General features: G+C 47.5%; 1 protein-coding gene across 1 annotated transcript in view; it reads left to right on the forward strand.

Moving 5' to 3' along the window:
* Positions 1–23491, forward strand: part of LOC150000980 (teneurin-2) — a 612383-nt gene that overhangs the window by 460325 nt on the left and 128567 nt on the right. Inside the window, exons 7-8 of the mRNA XM_090288551.1 lie at positions 4135–4330; positions 9418–9519. Coding sequence (XP_090144677.1) covers positions 4135–4330; positions 9418–9519 — 298 coding nt within the window. The remainder of the gene's footprint in view (positions 1–4134; positions 4331–9417; positions 9520–23491) is intronic.

Below are 23491 nucleotides of genomic sequence, written 5' to 3' on the forward strand. Positions count from 1 at the left end.
CTTAATTCAATCAGTGTTCATTGCTTGCTTGTGTTGCAATTTCAGGCTCTCCTTGAAGTGCTAATTCTAGGGTCCAGGCCACTCCCATCTTGTGGCTCCAACCTCTTGGGCTTTAAGAGTGGCCCGTGGGAGACTGCACAGGACGCTTAATGGCTCGCTCTGGAAATGAAGGAGTCCCACAGCTTATGTTCTGTTAAGCTGAGCACCATCCCATGCTCCCTTCTGGTGGCAAGGAGGCTGGAAAGGGGCAAGACCTGATATGGACAATGAGCAGCCATCACCACCACAGAGGTCACTGAGAAACAGTGTCAAAGAAGGGAGGGAAGGAAGACAAGAGAAAAGGCCAAGAAAGGCCAAAGGAAGAAAGTCCATCATCCCACTGAGAACTGGAAAAGTGAAGTCCCAATGGCCTTATAAAGTCGGCTCTCAAATCTTAATGACATGTACGAATGAACAAAAACCTTGGGCCACGCTGTCCCGCCATAGGCATGTTCTGCCCTGGGTGGCGCATGATCCCGGCTTACTGACTGTAACTCTACCCTTTCCTCTCCTATTCAAGAAAGTCCACGGTACATGAGAAAATTAGAAAACAAGTCCTTATTTTGAGAGACAGAACCTTGAATACATTCCAACTTAGTTTCTTTTCAGCAGAATTCGTTTACAAATTCAGTCTTTTATTTGATTGATCTTTAACCAATATTTATGGATCAGATGCTGCTTGAGATCAATTAGATACTGCAGTGAAATATAATCAGGATGGCCAAAATGTTTAAGTCACGCTTATTTACCATTCACAGAGCACTTACTGTTAGGGGCACTTTATATGATTTCACTTCATTAATCCTTATAGCAGTGGTTTGATGTAGACACTATTATTACCCCCATTTTAAAAGTAAGGAGACTGAGGTGCAGAGAATTTAAAGGTCTCGTGCAAGTATCACAGAAGTCACTGGCAGAGCTCAGATTCGAACCCAGGCAGCCTAGGTCCAAAACATAGCCCCTCCCCCACCCCGTCTTCACCATGGTACTGCACAGACCCAATCCCTGTCCTCCTGGAGTTTCCATTCTTCTGAGTACACTGATTATGGACATAAAAACAAATGGCATCATTTCCAAGGATGATGAGTGCTTCAAAAAAAAAAAAAAAAAATTAAAGCACCACCCAAGGATACAGGCTAGAGATGCATCCGGCACCGTATCATCCCACCCACCCCCATCCCAGGGCTCCCTGGGAGATCCCCTGGCTCACAGATTCTTTCTTCAGTGAAAACCGCCCTCCATGCTTCTGTGGCGGGACTCGGAGGTGCCAGCCAAAATGCATGTCCTCTCTGTCCTGTGACAAATGCCTCTTCCCAGAGTAATTGGATTGGTTGGGCAGCTAGCACTGCCATGAGCCCTCCCATTTCTGTGCCCCGCGCCGGTCAGCCAGTCCAGCCAGAGATGACTGATGCCCAAATTAATAGTGAGCAATGACCCACACAAGTAACCACCTTCCCCGGACATTTCCTCTTGGGGGTGATACCCTGGACCCCAAATGAAGTATATTCTTCTCACCTCGGCACCAAGAAAGCTACACTCATTTTTCTGACTGACAGCAATTTGTCGACATGGGTCTTGGTCACTGGACATTGACAAGGTTGCTAAGGAACAAATGTTTTGGTTACAAAGGCCTCCAAAAGCAGCATCGCTTTGTCTTATCGCTTCAAATCATTTATTTTGTCCCCTACAGACAGCTATGACCCATGGGGTATGGGCTGGAGGGAAGCTAAATACAGCCACTCATTTCCTGAGAAATGGGGGAAATTTCCACTTTCTCGGCAGGGACTGTCTCCAGCCCCCCAGATGTAAAAACTAGAATCATGTGCGTCTCGTCTGCTATTATGATGATTTGCAAGTAAGTGACTCATCATCGTGAGGTACTTAATTACATGGTTACTACCTTTTGGGCAACCCTGGCTGGTTTGGCTCAGTGGATTGAGCGTCGGCCTGCGAGCTAAGTGTCGCTGGTTCAATCTTCCAGTCAGGGCACATCAGAGAAGGAAAACTCTGACTCCAAAAAACCTCCACTGCCTTGCGGCATACCTCTTCAGGGGAAAGGCTAAGGGAGTAAACCCCGACAGAAAATCCGGAGCCGGAGTCCCTAAGGCGGTTTGACGTTGTAGTCAACACCGGCAACTCCTGCGGCGCACCTGAAGCCAAGCTGTATTGACTCCGTCTTTCCCTTGGACCCTTCAGCTGCGAAGAGAGGGGGGCTCTGCTGCATGGGCAACAGCAGACCCTTCATATCACCCTGCCCAGGCTCTGTAGCTTCAGCTTCACTGGAGAGGACACTCCAGCGTCATCGCAAGATGTCGATCCAAGATGTCGATTCAACACGGGAGGAGACAGATACCGTGTCACTCCCGAGTCGGACTGCACAGCCATTCTCGGCGGTGCAGATAGACTCTTAAGAAGCTACACCATCGTCTCTCGAGACGGACGGCTGCCGACAACGACGACCTTTTGGGCACGGCCTTAAGCATTATCTCCCGTCACCCTTGTAACAGCCCAGAGAGGTGAGTGTCACGTTTGTTCCCTCGTAAGCAACCCAGGAAGAAGGTAAAAGAAACAAGATCTGCCCGACTTCACACGGTCGCAGATGGCAGAGTCAAAATTGAAACCCAGGTTTGTCTGATGGCAAAGCCTTTGTACTGAAGATTACAGACTCTTTTATTTTCAATTATCACATTTCAGATGGGAAAAACTGGCTGTTCTGATGATGGGGAAGTCACATTAGCAGATTCCTGGAGTTTCATTCTGTGAAGCTTGTGAAAGGGGTGAGAGTTGATGTCTGGAACCTACAAAAACCTTTTTAAGGAGAGGAAGTGGTGAGACAGAGCTTAATCCCACAGTGGTGGTTTTTATCTGCTGACGATCTACACTTTGAATGTCTGCTGAAAGTCACGGTGCAAATGACTTTTCTCTGTTGCAGTGATTTCGAAAGAGTTCACAACGTTAGTCCATTTCTACCCAGATCTTATCGATCTTCCTGTCAACAGGAAAGAAACATTGGTGTTCTCTTTGCATTTTCCTTCATTCTCTCTGTCCAGCCCATGGTCAAGTACTGTCCTCTCTTCCTTAGAAATGTCCCTCCAGAGTCGTCCCCTCCCCCCATTCACTGTCCTAATCAAGACTCATGTCACCTCCCAGTGGGGCTTCTGCCATTCCTTCCTCGTTGGTCTTCCTGCTTCCTGCTTCATCCCTCTAGAACATCTCATATCCTGACTCCAAACACGTGCCTCAAAACATCCCTTTTCTCGTATCAGCCGCACTGTTCAGGGACCTTCTGAGGCTCCCCCTTGCCCACCACAGGATTTCACTGTTCTCTACGACAGGACTCTCTTGAGTCACACTTGCCCTCCCTGTCCTTCCATCCTTGTGGCCTTTGCTGACCACTCCATCTCTCACCGATAGCTTCCAGTTCTGAACCTGGTTTCCACTGGTTGCTGGTGTTTCTGAAGCCAGGCACTCGGAGGGCATGAACATCGCAGCTGGACAGACCTAGGTGCCAATTTTTGCTTAGCCACTGAGTTGCTGTGTGACTTTTAATAAGTTGCGTGACTTCTCTGAATCTGAGTTTTATCGTCTATAAAATTAAATACAAATAACATCTATCTTATAGGGTATTTTCAACAATTAAATGAGGATGATGATGGTGGTGCAATCTAACATGTATTTTGTATTTGTTCTATGCCAGGCACTTTTCTAAGTATTATCCTATTCTATAATATTGGTACTATTTTTTTTTTTTCAGAGTTTTACAGATGGATACAGAGGTGGGGGACAGGAAGGGGGTGGAGGAAAAAGATGACAGTGAAGAAGAAATGAAAGCCTTAGGTTTTGAAGCTTTTTGGATTTCATAACTGTAGAAAAATTGTGACCGCTAGTTATGACACTATTAGCAATCATTAGAAGCATAGTAAATGGCAACTGTTCTTAGTATTAATATAACATTTGTGACTCTTGTTTTGCTGGACGGCCTCATAGTAAAATGTACTGAAAAGCATTTCTTAGGTAACTCGTGGGGGGTGGGGGGGGCGATCATGGGACCAGGCCCGCCGTGAGGTTCACCGTGACACTCTCTTCCTTTCCTAGTACGACTTCATGGAGCGCCTGGACGGGAAGGAGAAGTGGAGTGTGGTTGAGTCGCCCAGGGAGCGCCGGAGCATTCAGACGCTGGTTCAGAACGAGGCCGTGTTCGTGCAGTACCTGGACGCGGGCCTATGGCACCTGGCCTTCTACAATGATGGCAAAGACAAAGAAATGGTTTCCTTCAACACTGTCGTCTTAGGTAAGTAGGGGGTCTCTGAGGCAACAGGTCACCAAGGAAGGGAGGGAAACATTCTGGGCGTCTCTCTAGAAGGCACATCTTCTTCCCAGGTGGCCCCTACTATGTGGAAGACCAAAGAAGACTCCCTGACTCAGGCCTCACATAATGTCACCCACCTAAAATGAGCCCTGATTTAAAATATGAATGCTGCTTAAGTCATGAAAGATTCAGCCGGAGTCCCAAGGACTCAGGTGCGGTGAAGACCTTGGGTCAGACCGCCTGGCTCAGGGTCCGGCCGCACAACTTGGCAGATCACTGGGCTTTTGGAAGCCTCGGTGTCCTCAAAGCAAAGCAGAACTACCTAGGGCCCCCCTCCTGAGGCTATTGTAAGGATTAAATAAGATAAAACATACACATCTCAAAACATGTAATGGAGATCATGAATATTGACTATTCACATCAGCTCAATTTCTCTTAAAAATCAAGAAAAGCTCAAAATAAAAAGCTTTTTAAACGCTTAAAAATAAATCAGGAAAAAGATATAGACATCAGAAAAAAATAATAACTTTGTTCCCAAGTAGGTAAGTATCAAAATGCTTTAATTAAGCAGTTGTCATTTGGGGCATGGTTTAGTCCTGTTTTTTACTAGCTATCAAAGGAAAAGCTAAGGTTTTATCCAAATTTTCTTCTTATATGTGCATACTACAAGGGCCATGAGTTTGAGAAGATTTCATGAAGCTTTCTAAAGCAAACCCTAAAAGTTTTAATAATCAAATAAGCTATAGATATTTTCATTAAATTTATGTTGTCATTAGGTTTTGATCTTCTTACTAATAGTAATAATTGGTCCTGGGTAGAAGCTCACTGAAGCAGAGCAGATTGTAGACCCCTTTCACAGAGGAATAAACTGAGGTTCATACAACTAAGTCCCTCAAGGTGCCTGGGCATGAGAAGGGTGAAAACGGCGTGGGCTTCTGGGCTTTGCCCATTGCCTTTCTACGACACCTTGTTGTTCCAATCGTACCTGGTTGTGGGTCTCGGGTCCCTGGAGAAGTCTAGATGAAGTGGTTTCATGAGGAGAGATCTGCTCAATCCCAGGTGAAATCCCAGCTCGTCTTTCCCACGTCCTCCCTAGAAAAGTCACTTGCCTCCTGAGCCTCAGGTTCATTTGTGGAAAGGTAGTAAGCAAGCCCCTGAAGCGCGGATGATATGACGTCATGTATGGAACATGCCTGGGATGGAGCTGGCCGTCCCTAAATGAGAGCTGTTGGTAGTTGAGGGGAACGTCTTATACAGCTGTCTTTCTATTGACTGCGTTTGAAGAGTATCTCTCTTGGCCTCATGATTTCTCTGAGGGCGTCCTTGATTCCTGAAAGATCTATATAAGCCCATCTGAAATGCAGGCGGCTTCTTCATCAGTGGCCACAACCTCAGAATGACACAAAATCAGAGGGGATTGAAATTCATTCTTATCCCCCCTGCTGAGGACACATTGGCCCTATCAGGGTAGCCAAATGCTCTGAAGCAGAAGTTGTTGGCACACCAGAGCCCAGAGGCAATGTCTGGCCCACTGCCTGTCTTTATAAATAAAGTTTTATTGGAGCACATCTGCTTATATACTGTCTATGGGAGCTAAAACGATGGAGTAGTTGCAACAGAGACAGTTTGGCCCACAAAGCGCAAATATTTATTATCTGTCTCTTTACAGAAAAACTATGCCAACCCCTGCCCTAAAGGAACATCATAAACTTTGTATAACCAAAGTCACTGGAAAAGTCGTCCACAGTCAGGGAAGATATCCAGGGTTTGGTTTGGTACCCATGGGGAAAAATGCAAAAAGATGCACACCAGCTCCAAAAGCAATATGTTGGACTAGCTTGAGGTGTTGAGATTTAAAGAAAATAATAATAATAATAATCTTTAGCTGACGAACAGGAGAAATGATGTCCTTTTTGTCACCCTGTTTGCACTCATACCTAACAGCACAGACCACACACAGCAGCTGGCTTGTTGACGTCTACAAAGGACTCAGTGACTTGGTTAATAACAAAAACAAAAACAACTACACATTTATAGACCCTGACTGTGCACCAGCCCTGGGTGGCGCCCCCTGTGGGGACCAGCCCCGCCAACCTGTGGAGTGGCCATATGACAGCTACTGCCCACATTGCCTTTTCCAGCTGGCAAAGCCAAGACCAAGGGAAGTGAAACAGCTTTTGCTGCTGGAGGTCTCACACAGTTGGTAAGCTGTGGAGTCAGGATTCAAACTCCCCAGAGCCTGGGCTGTGAACCGCTGGATTGCTTTGACTTCCAGCCCAATAAACCCCTGCCTGCCTGAGCAGCAAGTTTCCGGGGACCAGATCATCTAATAACGGCTTTTGCCCCCAACTCCTCTAGCCACATAGACGCAGACATTGCAGGATGGAGGGGCCCTTCCCCCAGGCCATTACCCACGTTCGCCTGCCTGTTAGAGCTGGAATGGCAATTCTCTCCAAAGGAGTTCTCTCATCTGGACTGTAGCTCAGAGAGGAAGTCAAAGGTAATCGGCCTAATAATTGAGCAGACATCTTGATAGAGCAATGATAGTGATTGGCCCGAAGTACAGGGTTTTATGTGGTTCAGAGGGTCTCCCGTGCGTATCTATTATGAGAACGTTCTCCAGCAAGAGCAGCAAGCGCCAAAGGCCCCTGTGATGGGAAACACGGAAAAATGTTAGACGGGTGTCAACCAGTGATCACACTAAGTATACCTTTGACTCAGGGAAGTTCTGGGATGTGTTTTGGAGGGAAGCAGCCTGTTTTCACAAATGAGTCTCATCTCAAGGGACAACAGAGAGGCACCCTGGGAACACGGTGCAAAATTAGAGGAGGCCAACCTCCCTGTGTGCAAATATCGCTCTTCCTGGGCTTCCGTCCACCGCCTGCCACCGCTTCCTCAGACAACATGCACCAAGTCCACAAAAAGGAGAGTTGATAGTATCTCGACAGTCATAGCTGAGTATTGGGAATAGAGGACCGAAGAGGGTGTGCTGCCTCTATATGTGAGCAGTACCACATAATTATATTTTCCCTCAAAAATAGTAGAAATGTTTCAAAAGACCTTGGGAAAATTAAATGAAAAATCCTCTTTATAACAGTTTTTGCTTGTTTTGGATTCTTCTACTTGCCTATGCATACATGCATATACATGCACACACACGCACCCATTTTGACAGATGTTTACCAAGGACCTACTGTGTACCAAGCAAAGACCTACTGTGTACCAAGCAAGGATCTACTGTGTACCCAGGAAGAACCCACTGTATACCAAGCAAAGACCTACTGTGTACTAAGCAAGGACTCACTGTGTACCAAGCAAGGACCCACTGTGTACCAAGCAAGGTCCCACTGTGTACCAAACAAGGACCTACTGTGTACTAAGCAAGGTCCTACTGTGTACCAAGCAAGGACCTACTATGTACCAAGGACGGACCCACTGTGTACCAAGCAAGGACCTACTGTGTATCGAGCAAGGAGAATACCTGAATGAGCAATCTCGACCTGGTATCTGCCTTGGGGAGTTTGATGGAGAAGACAGGCACATAAAAAGGCAATTACAGGAATTACAGGACCCCTGAGGATGGGAACAAAACCCAGATTCTGGGAAGGTGAGAAGGGAAGACACTCAGGAGCTCAGGGCTTTCTCAGCTGAGACTAGAGGACTAACACCTCAGTTAAAGGGCAAGGCAGGCCTTGCCGCCCGGCGAGAGCCTGTCTGAGTACCTCGATCCTTTTGCTGGGACTGTCATGGCAAAGAGCTCCCCGGACCTTCCCTGCTTTATCTCTGACGGTGTTTGGTTTCAAAAAAGGGCCCTTTGGCTGCAGAGATGTCAGTTTCCTCCACATCCCCCCGAGACCCAGACACTCCATGAGAACCAGTATTGACCCCACGGTACGAATGACTTCTTAAAATACAAGCTGGAGAATGTCATTCCTCCATTTAAAATGTTGCATTTGTTCCTGCTGGTGTCAGAATAAAACCAAAATACCAGTGTGTCCTCCAAGAGCTGAGAAATGAAACTCTGTAAAAAGCCATACTGAGTGGTTTGGTTTTTCGGGCCAGAGTAGTGGGAATAAAGGGGAACTTCAGTTTAAAGGAAAAACCTCCTTTGCCTTTCTAGGTGACTCCATTAGGGACAATTAGACTTTAGAACCTTTCCTGCAACATCACCAGATCAATGTCCCCAACTCCCCAAAGGCCGTGTCATGTCAAATTTTGGGCGCTGTGGCCTTTATGTTTCATGCCATCATCTTAGTAATGCGGGACCTAAAAGTCTAAATGTGTTCATTGTAATTTAAGGTAAAATGAGGATAATGATAGTTTTAAAAGAAATATGTATGTTTCTGTACAGATCCAAATCAACAGGAAAAAGTTCCCAAATGACTCCTTTGAAGATATCAGTTGAGAGGACAGACAGAAATATAAATCATGAAATCAGACAGCCATGCAGGTTAGAACAAATGTGAACGAGTTGCTTTTCATGAAAAATAAGGTCCCCCAAAGCTAGGCACTAAAGGACTTAGGGGCAAGTTTTATACTACTGAACGGACCCCAAAATCATGCCTGAATTGATCGACCTCACCTATGTGGGTTCTTCTCCTGTGAAAAGTCCTTGCGGCAGGGAATTTTTTTACTGTACAAACCCAAGATCAGGGGCAACTGCTGTCCCGGGGAGCCTTACCCTCTATACCGGAGGCTACCAGCCGAGGCCCCGCTGTCAATCCAGCTCCCTGATTGGCAGGATGGCATCGCTGGGGCGGGCTCACAAGCCTGTAAAACCTGTCAGCATTCCAACATGGGAAATGTCAGGGTTTATCGCCCGCTAAGTAGTTTCTTTTGAAAAAGCAAAAGCCTCAGCAAAACGAGCCCTGCGTTCCTGCCTGGGTTACGCGGGTGGGCAGCCGTGGTTACTCCCACACAAGTTTCCCTCGTCCCCCCTGCCCCGTTGTCCCTTCCTTCACTCACGCCCCTCCCTGCCACTGGTCTTTGAAACGGTAGACCGCTGATTCTTACACGGCTTCGCCGGCAGGCAGAGAAGGAGGTAACAGTGAACTGTCCCTCTTTTTCAGATTCGGTGCAGGACTGTCCACGGAACTGCCACGGGAACGGCGAGTGTGTGTCCGGGCTGTGTCACTGCTTTCCGGGATTTCTAGGCGCGGACTGTGCCAAAGGTATGTGCCTCTGCGTCCCTGCCGTGGCTGGGAAACCGAACGTAGGCTTCTCGGGGGCGAGAGAAGGGGCACCCAAGTGGCCTCCCCAGCAAATCTCCCTGGGACGTCTTGTAAGCCCACGCATGCTACAAGCCTAAGCCTTTGGCGAAGAGTAGACTTTGATATATGACCATTGGCCAAGATGCCTGCAGGAGCAGGGCAGTTATCCTTGGCACTCAGGTGTGCCGAGAAGAAAGATTTGCTAAAAATGAGATGGTTGCATTTCCTGTAAAAGCAAAAGTGAATTACCATCACTCCATTCTTAGAATCATTAACTTCTACGTAATGGAAGATTAAGCATCTCAGGGTTAGTAAATTTCCTTCATTCTGGCCAGCTACGCTCTTAATCCAGGAAGCGCTATGTATCTTGGTGAAATCAGTTTTAAATTGTATTATTAATTTATCTGCACTGCTTTGCACAGAATGGCTGGGGCCCTGGAATTCTCAGGGAAAAGGTAATACAAGAAATAAAATGGCTGTCGTAAGGACAGGGAACTCAGAGGCTGCATACCTAGCTTGCAAGAGACCTTGAACGTGGCCTTCAAGTGGCGCCATCAGCCACACGTGTAGCAGAGGGCAGAGCTTCTCACACTTTTTAGACGCAGTGTGTGCACGCGTGTGTATGCCAGATAAAAACACTCAAATGACTGAAAGAAACTTTCACCAAGCCACACTTATCTTTCCTCTGTGTTTCTTTTCTATCCTACCTTCTTTCATTAAAAAAAAAAAAAAAAAATACTGCTTAAAACTAACTACTGATTCCCTACCCACCCATAGGTCATATCCCAGTCTGAAAAATAGTGGTAGAGAGATTCTGAGGCCTTGCTCATTCAGGCATTCCCGGGTCCTGGTCCCAGCTCTGCCATTGCGTATCTCTTTGACCTGGAGCAAGTGATAAACATTTCTGAATCTTGATTTCCTCCTCTGGAAATGCGGGGAGCTCTTTCCTGCGTTTGTTGTGAGCGGCGGATAACACGCCCAAAGCCCTTAGCAGAACACATTGTGAGCCCTCAAAGGATTTATTCTTTATCATTTTTTATTTATGTATTGTATAGTTATTTGTATATTTACATAACCTTTTCATTGTTTTACGTGCTTGTCATTTAAAAACCGTCCTTCCTTGAGGTTCTGAGAGAGAGGCCATTATTAATACCGCTGCTTTGGACATACTACATGGTTCTACCCCTTTTTCCCACGCTCCCCGCCATTGCTGGGGAAAATCGCATTTCATATAGCCACTATATTTCAACTACTTGCAATGCCCCTCCTCCTGAATGCGGACTGATACGTGAACGGGACTTGTCTGTAACCGGAAGTTCGGGATTTGCTTGCACGTGCAGAAGACTCATTCCTAAATGACACACACTCATGTGAAAGGTTGGGTCAGCTCATCAGTTACAAAAAGAAAAGAGCGCATGAAGCCACCAGACAATCCCCTTGTCTGATTTTCACCTTAGCGCCCTCTGCCTGATGGCAGGGGGACCCATCACCAAGCAGACGTGTTCGAGGGACCCTGATGGGGGACAGCAGATGGCACAACCCGTGGCCACGCTGAGTGCTTTTCCTGGCGAAGGCTGTGAAGGAGAGAAAACCTCAGTATCATTTGAATGGCTGTTCTTGCATAATCTAATTTTCCTGGGAGTGAAGGCATTGATGGAGGAAGGGCAAACCGGTCCTTCTACGTGTGCCTGCAATGGGCTGAGCTCCCAGCTGCACTGGCTGGGAGCTGTAAATGTGTATTAACACTGACACACAACGATGCATTATTAATCCTAAAAACCGTGTGTGTTCCGGCTGCACATCCAGTTACTGGCCTTTCAGCCCTAAGTACCCCGGCCATTTAAGAACTCTTTGCTCTAAATCCATTTGCAGACGAGCGTCCACTCTGCATTATGGATCCGTAATGGGGTGTGCATTTAGCTGCTTAAAAGGGCTCTCGGTGTGTTTTGCATTCCCCACCTGTCCTGTGGCTGGGCGCGCACTCCGAGTGTGCATTAGCCATGGTGTCTAATTGATCCTTGCGAAACAAATATTGAGTGGCTGTTAAGAGTAGTTACTCCTGCATAGCCAGGAGCTGTTCCTGAAATCGGCCTTTGAACTCATACATTTTAATTTAACTGTTGATGCCTACGGTTGACAATATTGAAGCATTTGAAGAATAACATTGCTTTCTCCTTGTTTCCCCCTTTATTCTTTGGCAATTTTGGCGTGATGGCGTCAGGAGGAAGCTTCTGCCTCTTTGCCCCAAAGCTGTTTCTTCCCTTGTGTGTCTGAAACAGACTCAGTTTAATTTAAGCTACTTTATCAACAGTTTCTTCTCTTTCTAAGCCCTTCTTTCCCAAACTGTGCTCCTCCGTGTACGGCCTTCATTGCTTTTGCCCAATTCATGGGCCGTGAGTATCATTATTTACTCAACATATTTCTTCAAGCAGCTCATCGTGTTGACATAAATAAGTTTATCTTAAAAGGAACCATGTCAAAATCAGAAATTAAAGAAGGAAAACTGGAATGATGCAAGAAATAGAAAATGTTAACGCCACCTCTACCCCTATCGAGAGAGTCGTGTTTTCACTATGATGAGAATTCAAGCCAAGTCAGCTTCGCACACATGTTTTCCACCCAGGATCCCCCAAATGGACCGGCGCACGGGGGCACTAGCCTGGCTCCGGCAGAGACACAAGCCTTAAGCCTCTCATCTCCGAAGTACTGGCTCTTGAAAAGAAACAAAGTTCGCTAACTGCACCTGTATCATAGTGTGAGAACCCAGTAAAAAGAGACCCCCAGATTTAACGGTGGCAGCTGCAAGTGGGGAAATCTAACGGTTAGTGCCAGGCTTCCTGGTAGTATGTTAATAAGCCTCTACTTGACATTATTTCTAAATAACAATGAATAGTTCTTAAGTACTGAATATGTACCAGGCACTGTGTAGAGTACTTAATACTTACTCTTAGCTGTCTTCATGTCACCGTAAAGTAAATCCTATTTTAACCAACCTTCCCAATGTTTCCAGCTTTTTATACTAAAGTCACCTTAGACTTGCAGACAGATTGCAAAAATAGTACATAGAGTTCCCATATAAGGTTCACCTCTCACGTCAGCATTTAAAATTATCGTTCACATATTGAAAGCACAAAATTAACTCGATGCAGTGCCATTGACTAATTTACAGACTTTCCTCCCCCCTAATTTTGTTCTTTTATTCTGATCCAGACACTGCACTGCATTTAGTCCTCTTGTCTCCTGAGTCCCCTCAAATCTGTGAGGGTTCCTCAGCCTATCCTTGCCTTTTATGTCTTCCATGACCTTGACCATTTTTGAAGGGGGCTGTCAGGTATTCTGTAGTGTGTCCCTCGGTGTGGGTTTATCTGATGGTTTCTTGTGACTTGATTGAGGTCATGAGTGTTTAGCAAGGTACCGCGCCCTCCTCAGTGAAACATATCGAAGATGCATGTATGATTTTTAATAAGAAAAAAGGTAAAGTGTGGTTGTGTCTGAGAGAGTGTGTGTGTGTCTGTGTGTGTGTGTGCGCATGAATGCACCTTCCCTGTGTCCACCCACTCCCCTCCACCTTACACGTAAGGCAGAGACACTGGGAGACCCTATCCCATTGGTCCTGTCTAGCTATCAATAGTTATCACAAATCTCCATGCTCAAGCAACTTTTGAGCCCAAGAAGCTCCTAAATGTTAGCAGGAAGTAACCTGGAGCAGACAGGATGAGGTCATCATGCTAGCAAGTGCAGGGAGAAAAGACAGCTAGTCCCTGGTCTCCCAGGGCTCAGGAGGGTGCATGCCATCTCCTGACTGTGGCCCATGATCATTTCCCTTCTTACTTGATAAAAGCCCTTAGGAGGGTCAAGCCCAAGGTCCTCCCTCATCACAAATTTGCCTTCCCCTTTGTTTCTTCGCTGACAGCTGTTCCCAGGATGCCCTGAGCCCTGCCAGTTTCTGCTACAGGCAGCAGCAGACTCAGGCCCTCCTGCCAGGGGAAGAATTTGCCGTGTTAGCAAGTGAGACTCCCATCACATCCGAGCGACACAGTCTGTGTCCTAGTGACAGAAACACGGGTTTTCTCCCTTGGCCGCAGGCTGCGCCTCCATGCCCTTTAACGTGCGGTGCGGGCCGCAGCTCACGGTCTCCTCCTAAATCTGCTGGTCTGCATCAGGCGTCTGCAGACATCCTTGCAGGGACTGGAGGAATCAGACAGCATGCATTTGCAAAGCCTTTCTTCCGCAGCCCCCGCTGAGCTGAGCCGGGCCAGGGCTCCTACGGGGCTCAGAAGTCAAACTGGACCTGACCCTCACAGCAAAAGAATGCCTAAGGGTTCTGACGCATTGCTCCAAGTCAGGGATGGGACAGACGCTATTCATGCACCCAACAACCAATGCTTAGTATGTGCCTGCTGTGAGCCATGCTACTGCACTGAGAGCCAGAGATACCCTCGTGAGCAGGAGGGCCATGCCCCCGCCTCTGAGAGCCTCCAGCCCGGTGGATGCCCGTGATAAGCATGCGGGAAATTCAAGTTCAACCCAGATGCTGTGATGTGGACTTGCGATGCTGTAGACATTGTAAAGGAGACGAGGATGTTTGTGGAGCAACGAAGTAGGGATCTATGAAACTCTTCAGAAAACTCCACGGAGAAAGCATCTGGTAGGGGAACTACACTGACTAGTCCGTGTCTCGCAGCGTAGACTTCCCTTCGTCGTGCGGCGCAGTAAGCAATCTGTTCAGATTCCGAGCTGAAGGGAAAATGGCGTTTCTTTCCTGGTAATCTGTACCGTTCTCCATCAGGTGCCTCTCCTGTGCTGCTATAATTGTGCTTATTATTCAAGTTATTGTTGCGACTACAGCTCCTGATTATTTCCATTCCCCTTGCATGGCTTCCTCATTACTGTAATGCTAGTGGTTGTGGGCTAGATGCTTTTTAATGAGGGTTCCTTTGTCTTTTATTTACTTGTATTTGAAGGGCTCGCATCGACTTCAGCTGCTTCCTTGGGTTGTGTGGAAAGCAGCCTTGCGTTTCCCAGGAGATCCGGGGCTTCTGATGACTCTGTTTAAACACCAGCTCCTCAGATGGCTTCTTTGGTTCTGAGCTGGAGCGCCACCCGGCAGCGGGAACCTAACCCTCCCGAGCCATGCATGTTAGGTACTGCGTATTTAATAGCTGTTAGAAATGACAACTCCTGCCGCTGAACAGCTGTCGAGGGAGGCCTGGAAATGCTACAACCACAGGAACATAAAGTCTCCTCTCTTCCTCTCTAGGGGCTGGTCTCAGCTCCTACCCAGCTTCTGCGGAGCTGGGCGTCTTGCCATTTTTCTCCTTTAAACTGGCAGATGTACCCACTACCCAGGCTCTCTTAGGGTCCCAACTCTGAAGTCCAAGTATAATCACCGCCATCATGGCTGACCTCTATCGAGGTCTTCCTGTTGTGCTGAGCACTGAACTAAGCAACTGCAAACTTATCTTATTTAATCATCCATAGCCCTATCTTATGAATGACGATTATACCCTTTCGTAGACGAGGAAAGTGAAGCACAGAGAGGTTAATGAACTTGCTCAAGATCCCTCAGCTAGTAAGCGGTCTTGCTAGGGCTCCAACCAGGCGGTCTGGCCAGGACTCTTCAATGCCAGGCCACACACCAGTAACCTCAGAAGACGTGAGGCTTAAGGAAGATAGGCTTTGCAGGCCGTTTTTGTAGAGGTTGCACGCTAGGGTCTAGGTTTGAGCCCCAGACAACTTCCTCAGAAGCAGAAACTAGGGCTTACTAGGTACAGAGTGGCACAGCCGGCATTTGAAACAAAGTCTGTCTGACATCAGAGCCCACTGCTCTGAACCACACTCCTCCCAGCCACCAGAGATCCTCCGTCACTTCTGCCCCCGCGTCATCTCCTCCTATCGCGCGGGCTCCGACATGCTCTGCTTCACTCCTGCTGTCTTCCCAGCCTGTCCCCTTGGCCGCCACCATCCTCCTTCTCCCACCTCCGGCGTCCTCTCTGGGCTCTCAGGAACATGCTGCTCTTCTCCTCCAGCACCTTCGAGGGCTCCCAGGTGCTTCCCACGGTGGTTGCCAAACTTTGGTTTAATGACATTTATCTGGGGAAGTTGTTACAAACGCATATTCCCGGGCTCTTCCCGCATGCCCGCCAATTCCAAACCCATAGAACTAGTGTGTGGTTCGGGCATGTGCATTTGTAATACAGCGATCCCTCTTTTATCGCGGGTATTACGTTCTAGACCCCCTGCAATAGGTGAAAATCCGCGAAGTAGGAACCTTACATTTATTTTAGTATTTACTGTCCAGTACCGCAAAATCCCATGACATAGCGAAAAATCCACGATAAATAATTAAATATAACATTTTTTAAAATCCTGCAATATAGTGAGGCCACAATAAGTGAACCGCGATATAGAGTGGGACTACTGTAAGCCCCTCCGGGGACTCTGATGCAGGTGGTCAGGGGCCATGTTCTGAGAATAACAAACACATTTCTCAGGATGAGGTTCAAGGTCTTCCTTGACCTGAGCTATTTTTGCACCATCATCTCCCTAAAAGCCCATCCACCGTAAGTTCCAGATACGTGTCCCCCGTACGGCACCATGACTCGGCTTCCTGCTCTTTGCCCACACTGTCTTCTTGGCTGGAATGTTCTCATCAATCCCAAGCTTTCCTACCAAACAGCTGCTCGTCCTTGCAGGTCAGGCTCACAGGTCACACCTCCCTGAAGCAGCCCCAGATAGGACCCTGCAGTCATACGGGGCTTGGCACTGTCTTGGGTGTGCCATCTTCTAGCTGGGCAGTTACGTCGGATTCTCCTGCTGCCTCACACACAGCTGGCTTCCTCTTTATACCTCCCTGCATCTAATCGGGTGCCCGGGATGCTCTCTGAGGGTCTGCTGACTTGAATTTAGGGGAAGGAATGACTAGAAATGGAAACATCGTCGTAAAATATTCAAAAACAAAGGAGAATGCTGGAAAACAAGATTCCCATTTGTCGGACGAATCAGTGATAAGTCAGCCAGTTTTGAGGCACAGGTTTAAGCAAAGGGAGGAAATGAGAGACGGAGGGGGAAAAAGAGAAATGAAAAAGGGTTTACAGAACAGCAACACCGTTTATTCTGCAGTTCACCTGCATTGCCTCAGCAGAACGGAGTGACTGAGCGTGAAAGCTGTAGCGATGGAATTCATGCTCCTCTGGTTAGCTGTGCGCACTTTGGAAAATTACTTAACCTCTCTGAGCCTCCGTTTCCTCATCCATCAGACAGGGACTTTAGCACTACCACCGGTTGCATTGCTGTGAGGACTAAAATGTAAATACATGTGAAGTGTATAGAACCGTGCCTGGCGTGTATTAACTACTCTGTAAATATTAGCTAGCAGTTAGCTCAGTGGATTGAGCGTCGGCCTGCGAGCTAAGTGTCGCTGGTTCGATCTTCCAGTCAGGGTACATCAGAGAAGGAAAACTCTGACTCCAAAAAACCTCCGCTGCCTTGCGGCATACCTCTTCAGGGGAAAGGCTAAGGGAGTAAACCCCGACAGAAAATCCGGAGCCGGAGTCCCTAAGGCGGTTTGATGTTGTAGTCAACACCGGCAACTCCTGCGGCGCACCTGAAGCCAAGCTGTATTGACTCCGTCTTTCCCTTGGGCCCTTCAGCTGCGAAGAGAGGGGGGGTCTGCTGCATGGGCAACAGCAGAGCCTCCATATCACCCTGCCCAGGCTCTGTAGCTTCAGCGTCATCGCAAGATGTCGATTCAACACGGGAGGAGACAGATACCATGTCACTCCCGAGTCGGACTGCACAGCCATTTTCGGCAGTGCAGATGGACTCTTAAGAAGCTACACCATCGTCTCTCGAGACGGACGGCTGCCGACGAATCTTCCCAACAAAATCTTATTATCCCTATTTTATAGGAGAAAGAGAACCTCAGAGAAAGTAAGCTACTTGCCTGTGGTCACATTGCAGGGCTAGATTTTGAGGCTGTGTCTGGCTGACTTTGAGGATTGTGGCCCTAAAGGCCACCCAGGGGAGAGGCTTGGCTGGGTGACCCCTGAGTGGAGGGCAGGGACCACTCTGAAAGTCCCCACTGACAGCTCAGTGTCTGACTCTTGTGGCTAATTCCGCCTAGAACCTGCTTTTCCATCTCATCAGTCAGTCCCCTAGGAGACCTGTGCACTCAGGAGAGGAATAATAGGCCCCTGTGTCCCCTCCCTGATGGGGAAGGGGTCCTCCCAGCACAGAAGCCATGCCCCCTTCCAGCTGGCCTTGCCTCTCTCAGGGAAAGATGCTCAGGCCCACTGTCCTTCCTGGGACAACCAGGGATGCACCTTCCTTGTTCCTTCAGACCCTCTAGCTGTCAACCTGTCTTCCTCTGCCAGCCAGCCTCCCCCACAGTCCTCATCCATGCAGACAGGCGTGGCACTGTGGCCGCTACCCACAGAAGCTGCTCCACAGTCCACTGCAGTGTGAGGCCACATCCGCCTCCCCTTCCTCCCACCCCTGACTGAGAAAGCCTGCAGGAAGCTCTTGGCAGCAGAGCCCAGGACGAGAGGCTTGAAGCAGCGGCACTTGGTACATGCTTTGCAGGAAGTGACTGAGCAGCCGCACTTGGCAAAGCCACCTGCCACATACTGCGGCCAAAGTCCATGCCAAGCGCGGTGCGGAGAGTTTTTCATGAATGATCCTGTTTCACCTTCACAGCATGCTCGTACATCGTGATCATCCCATTTCACAGCCGGGGAGACCAGGGCTCACAGGAGTCAGGGCGCATGACCAGTTATGGTTTAGGACAATTCTTATCAGAATGATGCGGCTTGCCGGGTTCCCCCCAGAGCTACTTATTCGGTGGGTATGGGGCCCCAGCATCAGCCTGGGAAGCCTCTTAAATATCCAAACCCTAAGGGCCCACGCCAGACCTCCCGGAGCCAAATCCACACTCTAACCCGGTCCCAGAGGACTCATGTGCACATTCAAGTCTGAGTGTCGATGACATTGCCCTTGAACTCTTCTAAAACAACCCAAAGAGAACAGACCCGAGAGCAGCAGCATCTCTTTTACCTTCCATTCCCCTCCGCCCCTGACTTGTGGAGCAGAGGGAGGAGACTTGCCCCCCCTTCCCCTCCTCCCCATACCCCAATGTCACAGTGCCTTTATTTGCTGCCCTCACGAGAGTCCAGACCTGCCACCTCTAGCAGCCGGCCGCTCACAGTGTTCCTCGTGTTTCTTGCATTACCGAACAAAAATCACTTCTCGGGGCATAAATCAGCCAGCCTGCCCCCAAGTGAAATTGCCTCTGAGAGTAGAAACTCTCTTCCTTTTTAAGCTACTAGACAGCGGAGCGCCTCACCTGGGGCACACTTGCCAGAGACGGAGGGCGCAGAGCTGGGTGCCTTAGAGAAGCCTCCGTGTTAGGAAGTGACCCAGTCTGCAGAGAGGTGGCTGGCTGGAATGGTTGACACAGAAGAAGGTGCGCTACCATCTCTGGACTCTATAAATGTGATGAGTTGAAACAATTTTCTCCTAGTAACGATGCTGATTTAAAAGAAAACTTACCTATAGATTTCTTCCATGGGAAGGAACCATATAGACATTACCTCATTTCATCCTCATAAAAACACTGTGGGGTTGGTGCCCCAGGATCCTCATCCCATGTGAGAGAGAGAGAAATCAAGGCTGAGCATAAAGTATGTACAGTCGCACAGCTGGGAAGAAGCGAAGGGAAATTTGGTCTAACAGCCGTGAATAATTAGGCCCTCCATGTCGTCAGGAAGCTTCCACGCTTGTGGACACCCATGATTTGCAAACTCAACCCGATGCTTGAAACGCAATAAGAATGAAAAGTTACTTCAGTCTGGTCTTGAGCTGCAAAAATGCTTACTGTATACTCTGAAGAATTTAAATATTCATTATGTAATTAATGCTATTCAGTCACACGCACCGAAGAACTGAAGACTTTTTTAAAAACAGCTTAAGCACTTATCGATTGCGAACTTTTATAACTCTCAAAATGGAGACATCCCCGTATCTCTACAGGTATTTTAAATGACTTGAATTAATCATAGGCTTAAAAGTCTCTGGCGGTCTTCGTTAACTTCCCTGGGTTTAATTAAAACATCTGTGCACTTTTAATTTATCGATTCATCCAGCTCATATGTCATGTTTTTAACACACCCCAGCATGCTCTGCATCATTTTTAACCCGATTTCCACTTAACGAAAGCAATTAAATTCACCCCGGATTAATTAAAGCATCTATACTTGCGTGCCTAAGTCAGCATGGGCTTCTCTTCCCCACACGGCTCCTGAACCTCAGAGATCTGCCACACCTGGTGGGGGTTTCGTCCTGCTGGAAATTCATCCCGGAATCACTTTCTTGTTTATTCAAGAACGGGAGGGAGGCGGCAGGCACACCCGAACTCTTTGCCCTGCCTATCAGAAGTGCCCCTTGGCTTCCTCGCTTCCCCGGGGTCCTGCTGGAGTGCGTGAGTGATCTAGGGAGGACGTGGGGGACTGTTCTGGTTGGAGGTGACCATCGTGATCAGAATGGCGGGGATCTTTGCATTTGTATTTTTATCATCATTCCTCGCTTCTGCTTTCGAACTTCTTCACTCTGCCTACACGAGAAGTCCTTTATTGCTCTGTCTATTTAACGGGAGATGGGGGGAGACTGAGGCACTGAGGTCAACAGGCTCCTTGGTTGGGCACAGTGAACCGGGGACATCCCCAGATAGTGACCCATTATGCGCCCACCAGCTGTGTTTGACAGACTGCCTTTCCTTCGGCCACAGCAGGCTTCTTGGTCTTTTAGATGTTTTTTTATTCCAACCAGGTAAGCCAGGGATCCTCTTTCATTATTAGTTTTATCTCTGCCTAATTCCTAATGATACTGAGTATCTTTTCCTACTTTAATTGGCTTTTTAAAAAAGGTTTTCTTTCTTTATCTTTTAGAGAGAGCGGAAAGGAGGGAAAAAGACAGGGAGGGAAACATTGACTGGTTGTCTCTCTCATGCCCCCAACCAGAGACCAGGCATGTGTCCTGACCAGGCATCAAACCAGTGACCTTCCGGTTTGCAGGACGGTGCCCAACCCACTGAGCCACACCAGTCAAGGCTGGCTTTTTATATTCATATGTGTAGGTCCCCTGCCCAGGTTTTCATTCATTTGTCTCTCTTTATTGGTTAGCAAGTACTCTGTGTACTTCACATATCAAGCTTTATTCTGTAAAATGCATTCAAAAGTATTTCTTCCCAGTGTTGTGCATCCCTTAATTTTGTGTAGAGTCTTCTTCATCGTATGGAAGATCTAAATTTCATGTAATCAGATCTGACCTTCTTTTCCCTCTTGATTTCTTGAGTACAGTGTACAGGAGAGCTCAGACTTTATTGTCTACCAAATGTGTTGCCAGTTGCAGGGACCTACCAAGAAGTGAGACTCACTTCACTAACACTGTTTTGCTTAGCACCGAGCGAAGTCCAGTCTGGAAAGAGAGTGAGACACCAATTTTGGTCTCGAAGACACTGAATTTAATTTGCATCACCTCCATGGCCCAAACATTATATTCTCAATTGTGTCAGGAGAATCAAGGCATCTTCATTTCTCCATCATGTTTTCCTGCCACATAACCCAGCTATTGCATTGGCCAAAAAGTCCGTTAACGATTTTTCAATTCAATGGCTCTAGTGGTGCTTAGCTGTCTTTAACTTCATTCGAGACAAACTTGTCAGATTGTATTGTGACAGCTGTCCCACAGCTTGCATTTTAAAAAACGTATCAAAATTGGTGAACTAATATTGAAGGTGGAAGAAGATACACAACATTTTCAGTGTATAATGCTTTATTATTTCAGGAAAGGTAAAAACGCAACTGAAATGCAAAAATAAAGATTAGTGCAGTGTATGGAGAACATGCTGTGACTGATCGAACGTGTCAAAAGTGACTTGCAAAGTTTCTCAATACTGTTGACATTGTGGCCAAACAATTCTTTGCTGTGAGGCTAGCTTACGCATTGGAAGGTGTTTAGCAGCTCCCCTGGCCTCTACCCACTAGAAGCCAATAGCGGGAGACAGCCAACATACTCAAAATATCCAGATCAATCAAGTTATTGTTGAAAATGAAAAATGTGTCTTTTATTTTACAGAAAAAAATGTAACGGACTTTTGGGCCAAACCAATACTAACACCTATTAGGTTATTTATTCACTAAGTGGGGTGCAGAGCAGCAGATTTTGAGTGCTATTTTGACAATCTACCCGGAGTGCTAGGTTCAGGTAGTCTCCAGTCTGTTTCCCAAAGGGCTTTTCCTCAGATTTCAAGTCATTTTTAAAAGATGTATTATTTGAAATTCCCTCTGCTCATTTAGCCCAGCCCACAAGTGACTTGTCGAGATGTGGGCATCCCCCTCTGCCTGCAGGATTAAGCCCGTTCAACCATCACTACCATTCCTTCAGGTATTCTTTCCACTCTAAGCTCCAGGGAGATAGGACTCGTCTTGCTTCAAACAGTGGACTTGTGTGGCTTGGCCTGTTACTTCCTACCAAGTAAATAACACCAATAACTCACCTCATCCCTTACCAAGAACTTTGGTGGAATTAAAAAAAAAAAAAAAATCTCTGGCTTGATCATTAAAATGAGCTTTACATCATTTAGTTGAATCTAAATTGTGTCATTTTTTTTGTCATCAGCCTGTTCGCTTGTCAGCCGTTAGTGACAATGGTAATTTATTTTTCTTCTGCAGGAGGCTTAGAGCTTCCATTTACTAGATTTAGTAAAACAGGAGTAGTCATTTTGTGCAAACATTTTAATTAATTTTAAATAGAAGCTTGACTGCACCATGTTCTGCTCCTGGGAGCCTTAGAAGAGGAGAGCAGGTGATGGAGGATGCTGTGCACCTGACTCCAGACCCACCTCCTGCCCACAGTCAGAGCAGATGGGGGCGGGGATCGGGTCTCCCCGGTGATATCACCCAATGCTCTTCTGTGGTGGCATGTGTGTACATGTGTGTGTTGTATACATATGTGGGTGTGCACATGCACGTTTGAGAACCAGGACACTTCTAGTGTTATTAACCCCCGGAGTCGGTTTGGAAATTGAGTTTGAAATTCACGAGAGAACATCCGTTCCTTGCAAATCAGGTGTCAGTTCCCGTTTTGAGTCCTCAAACGCGTGGCCTCACTTAACACGTCACCGACTCTGAGAGACGACTTTTTGCAGGGGAGATGGGGTCTCAGAACAGAGCAGCGGTCTTGCCTAAATCCCACAGCTGGTGAGGGTGCGCTAGACTTTCTGGCTCCCAAACCCTTGCTCTTTCCACTTCTGTTTCATACTATTACTGAGTAAGGTGTGAAGTCAGAATTGTTTGTCCTAGAGCCTGATATTTTTAAAAACCATACAGACCTAATGATAGCGAAACTAGGAGAAGAGTTATTAATTAATGCAGGAGGTCCCGGGTTCACACCCAGCCTCTTCGGCGAGGCCTGGGCTGAGCCTTCCATCCTGTCATGCTCTGGGCTGTCTGAGAATGAGTCCATGCAGGTCAGCTGAGCAACCACTGGAGGGCGCTCATTGGGCATTTGCACTCTGCCCTGAAGGCAAATGGATCGATCACTAGAGAGCTTCACTCCTCTTTAACCCGCCGTCTGCTTTTTTATTTTTTTTTAAGATTTTATTTATTTACTTTTAGAGAGAGGGAAAAGGAGGGAGAAAAAAAGGGAGAGGAAAATGATATGTGAGAGGAACAGCAATCAGTTGCCTCTCTCACGCCCTCAGCCGGGGACCTGGCCCACAACCCAGGCAAGTGCCCTGACTGGGAATTGAACCTGTGACCTTTTGGTCCCCAGGCCGGCGCTCAATCCACTGAGCCACACCAACCAGGGCCGCCTTCTGCTTTTTCATGTGACATCAGCAGAGCCATCGAGTGTCCCACTTTCCAGAGGACATCAC

The sequence above is a fragment of the Furipterus horrens genome, unplaced genomic scaffold, assembly GCF_987537825.1.
Source record: "Furipterus horrens unplaced genomic scaffold, mFurHor1.1.pri manual_scaffold_10, whole genome shotgun sequence".
In the NCBI taxonomy this organism is placed as follows: Eukaryota; Metazoa; Chordata; class Mammalia; order Chiroptera; family Furipteridae; genus Furipterus; species Furipterus horrens.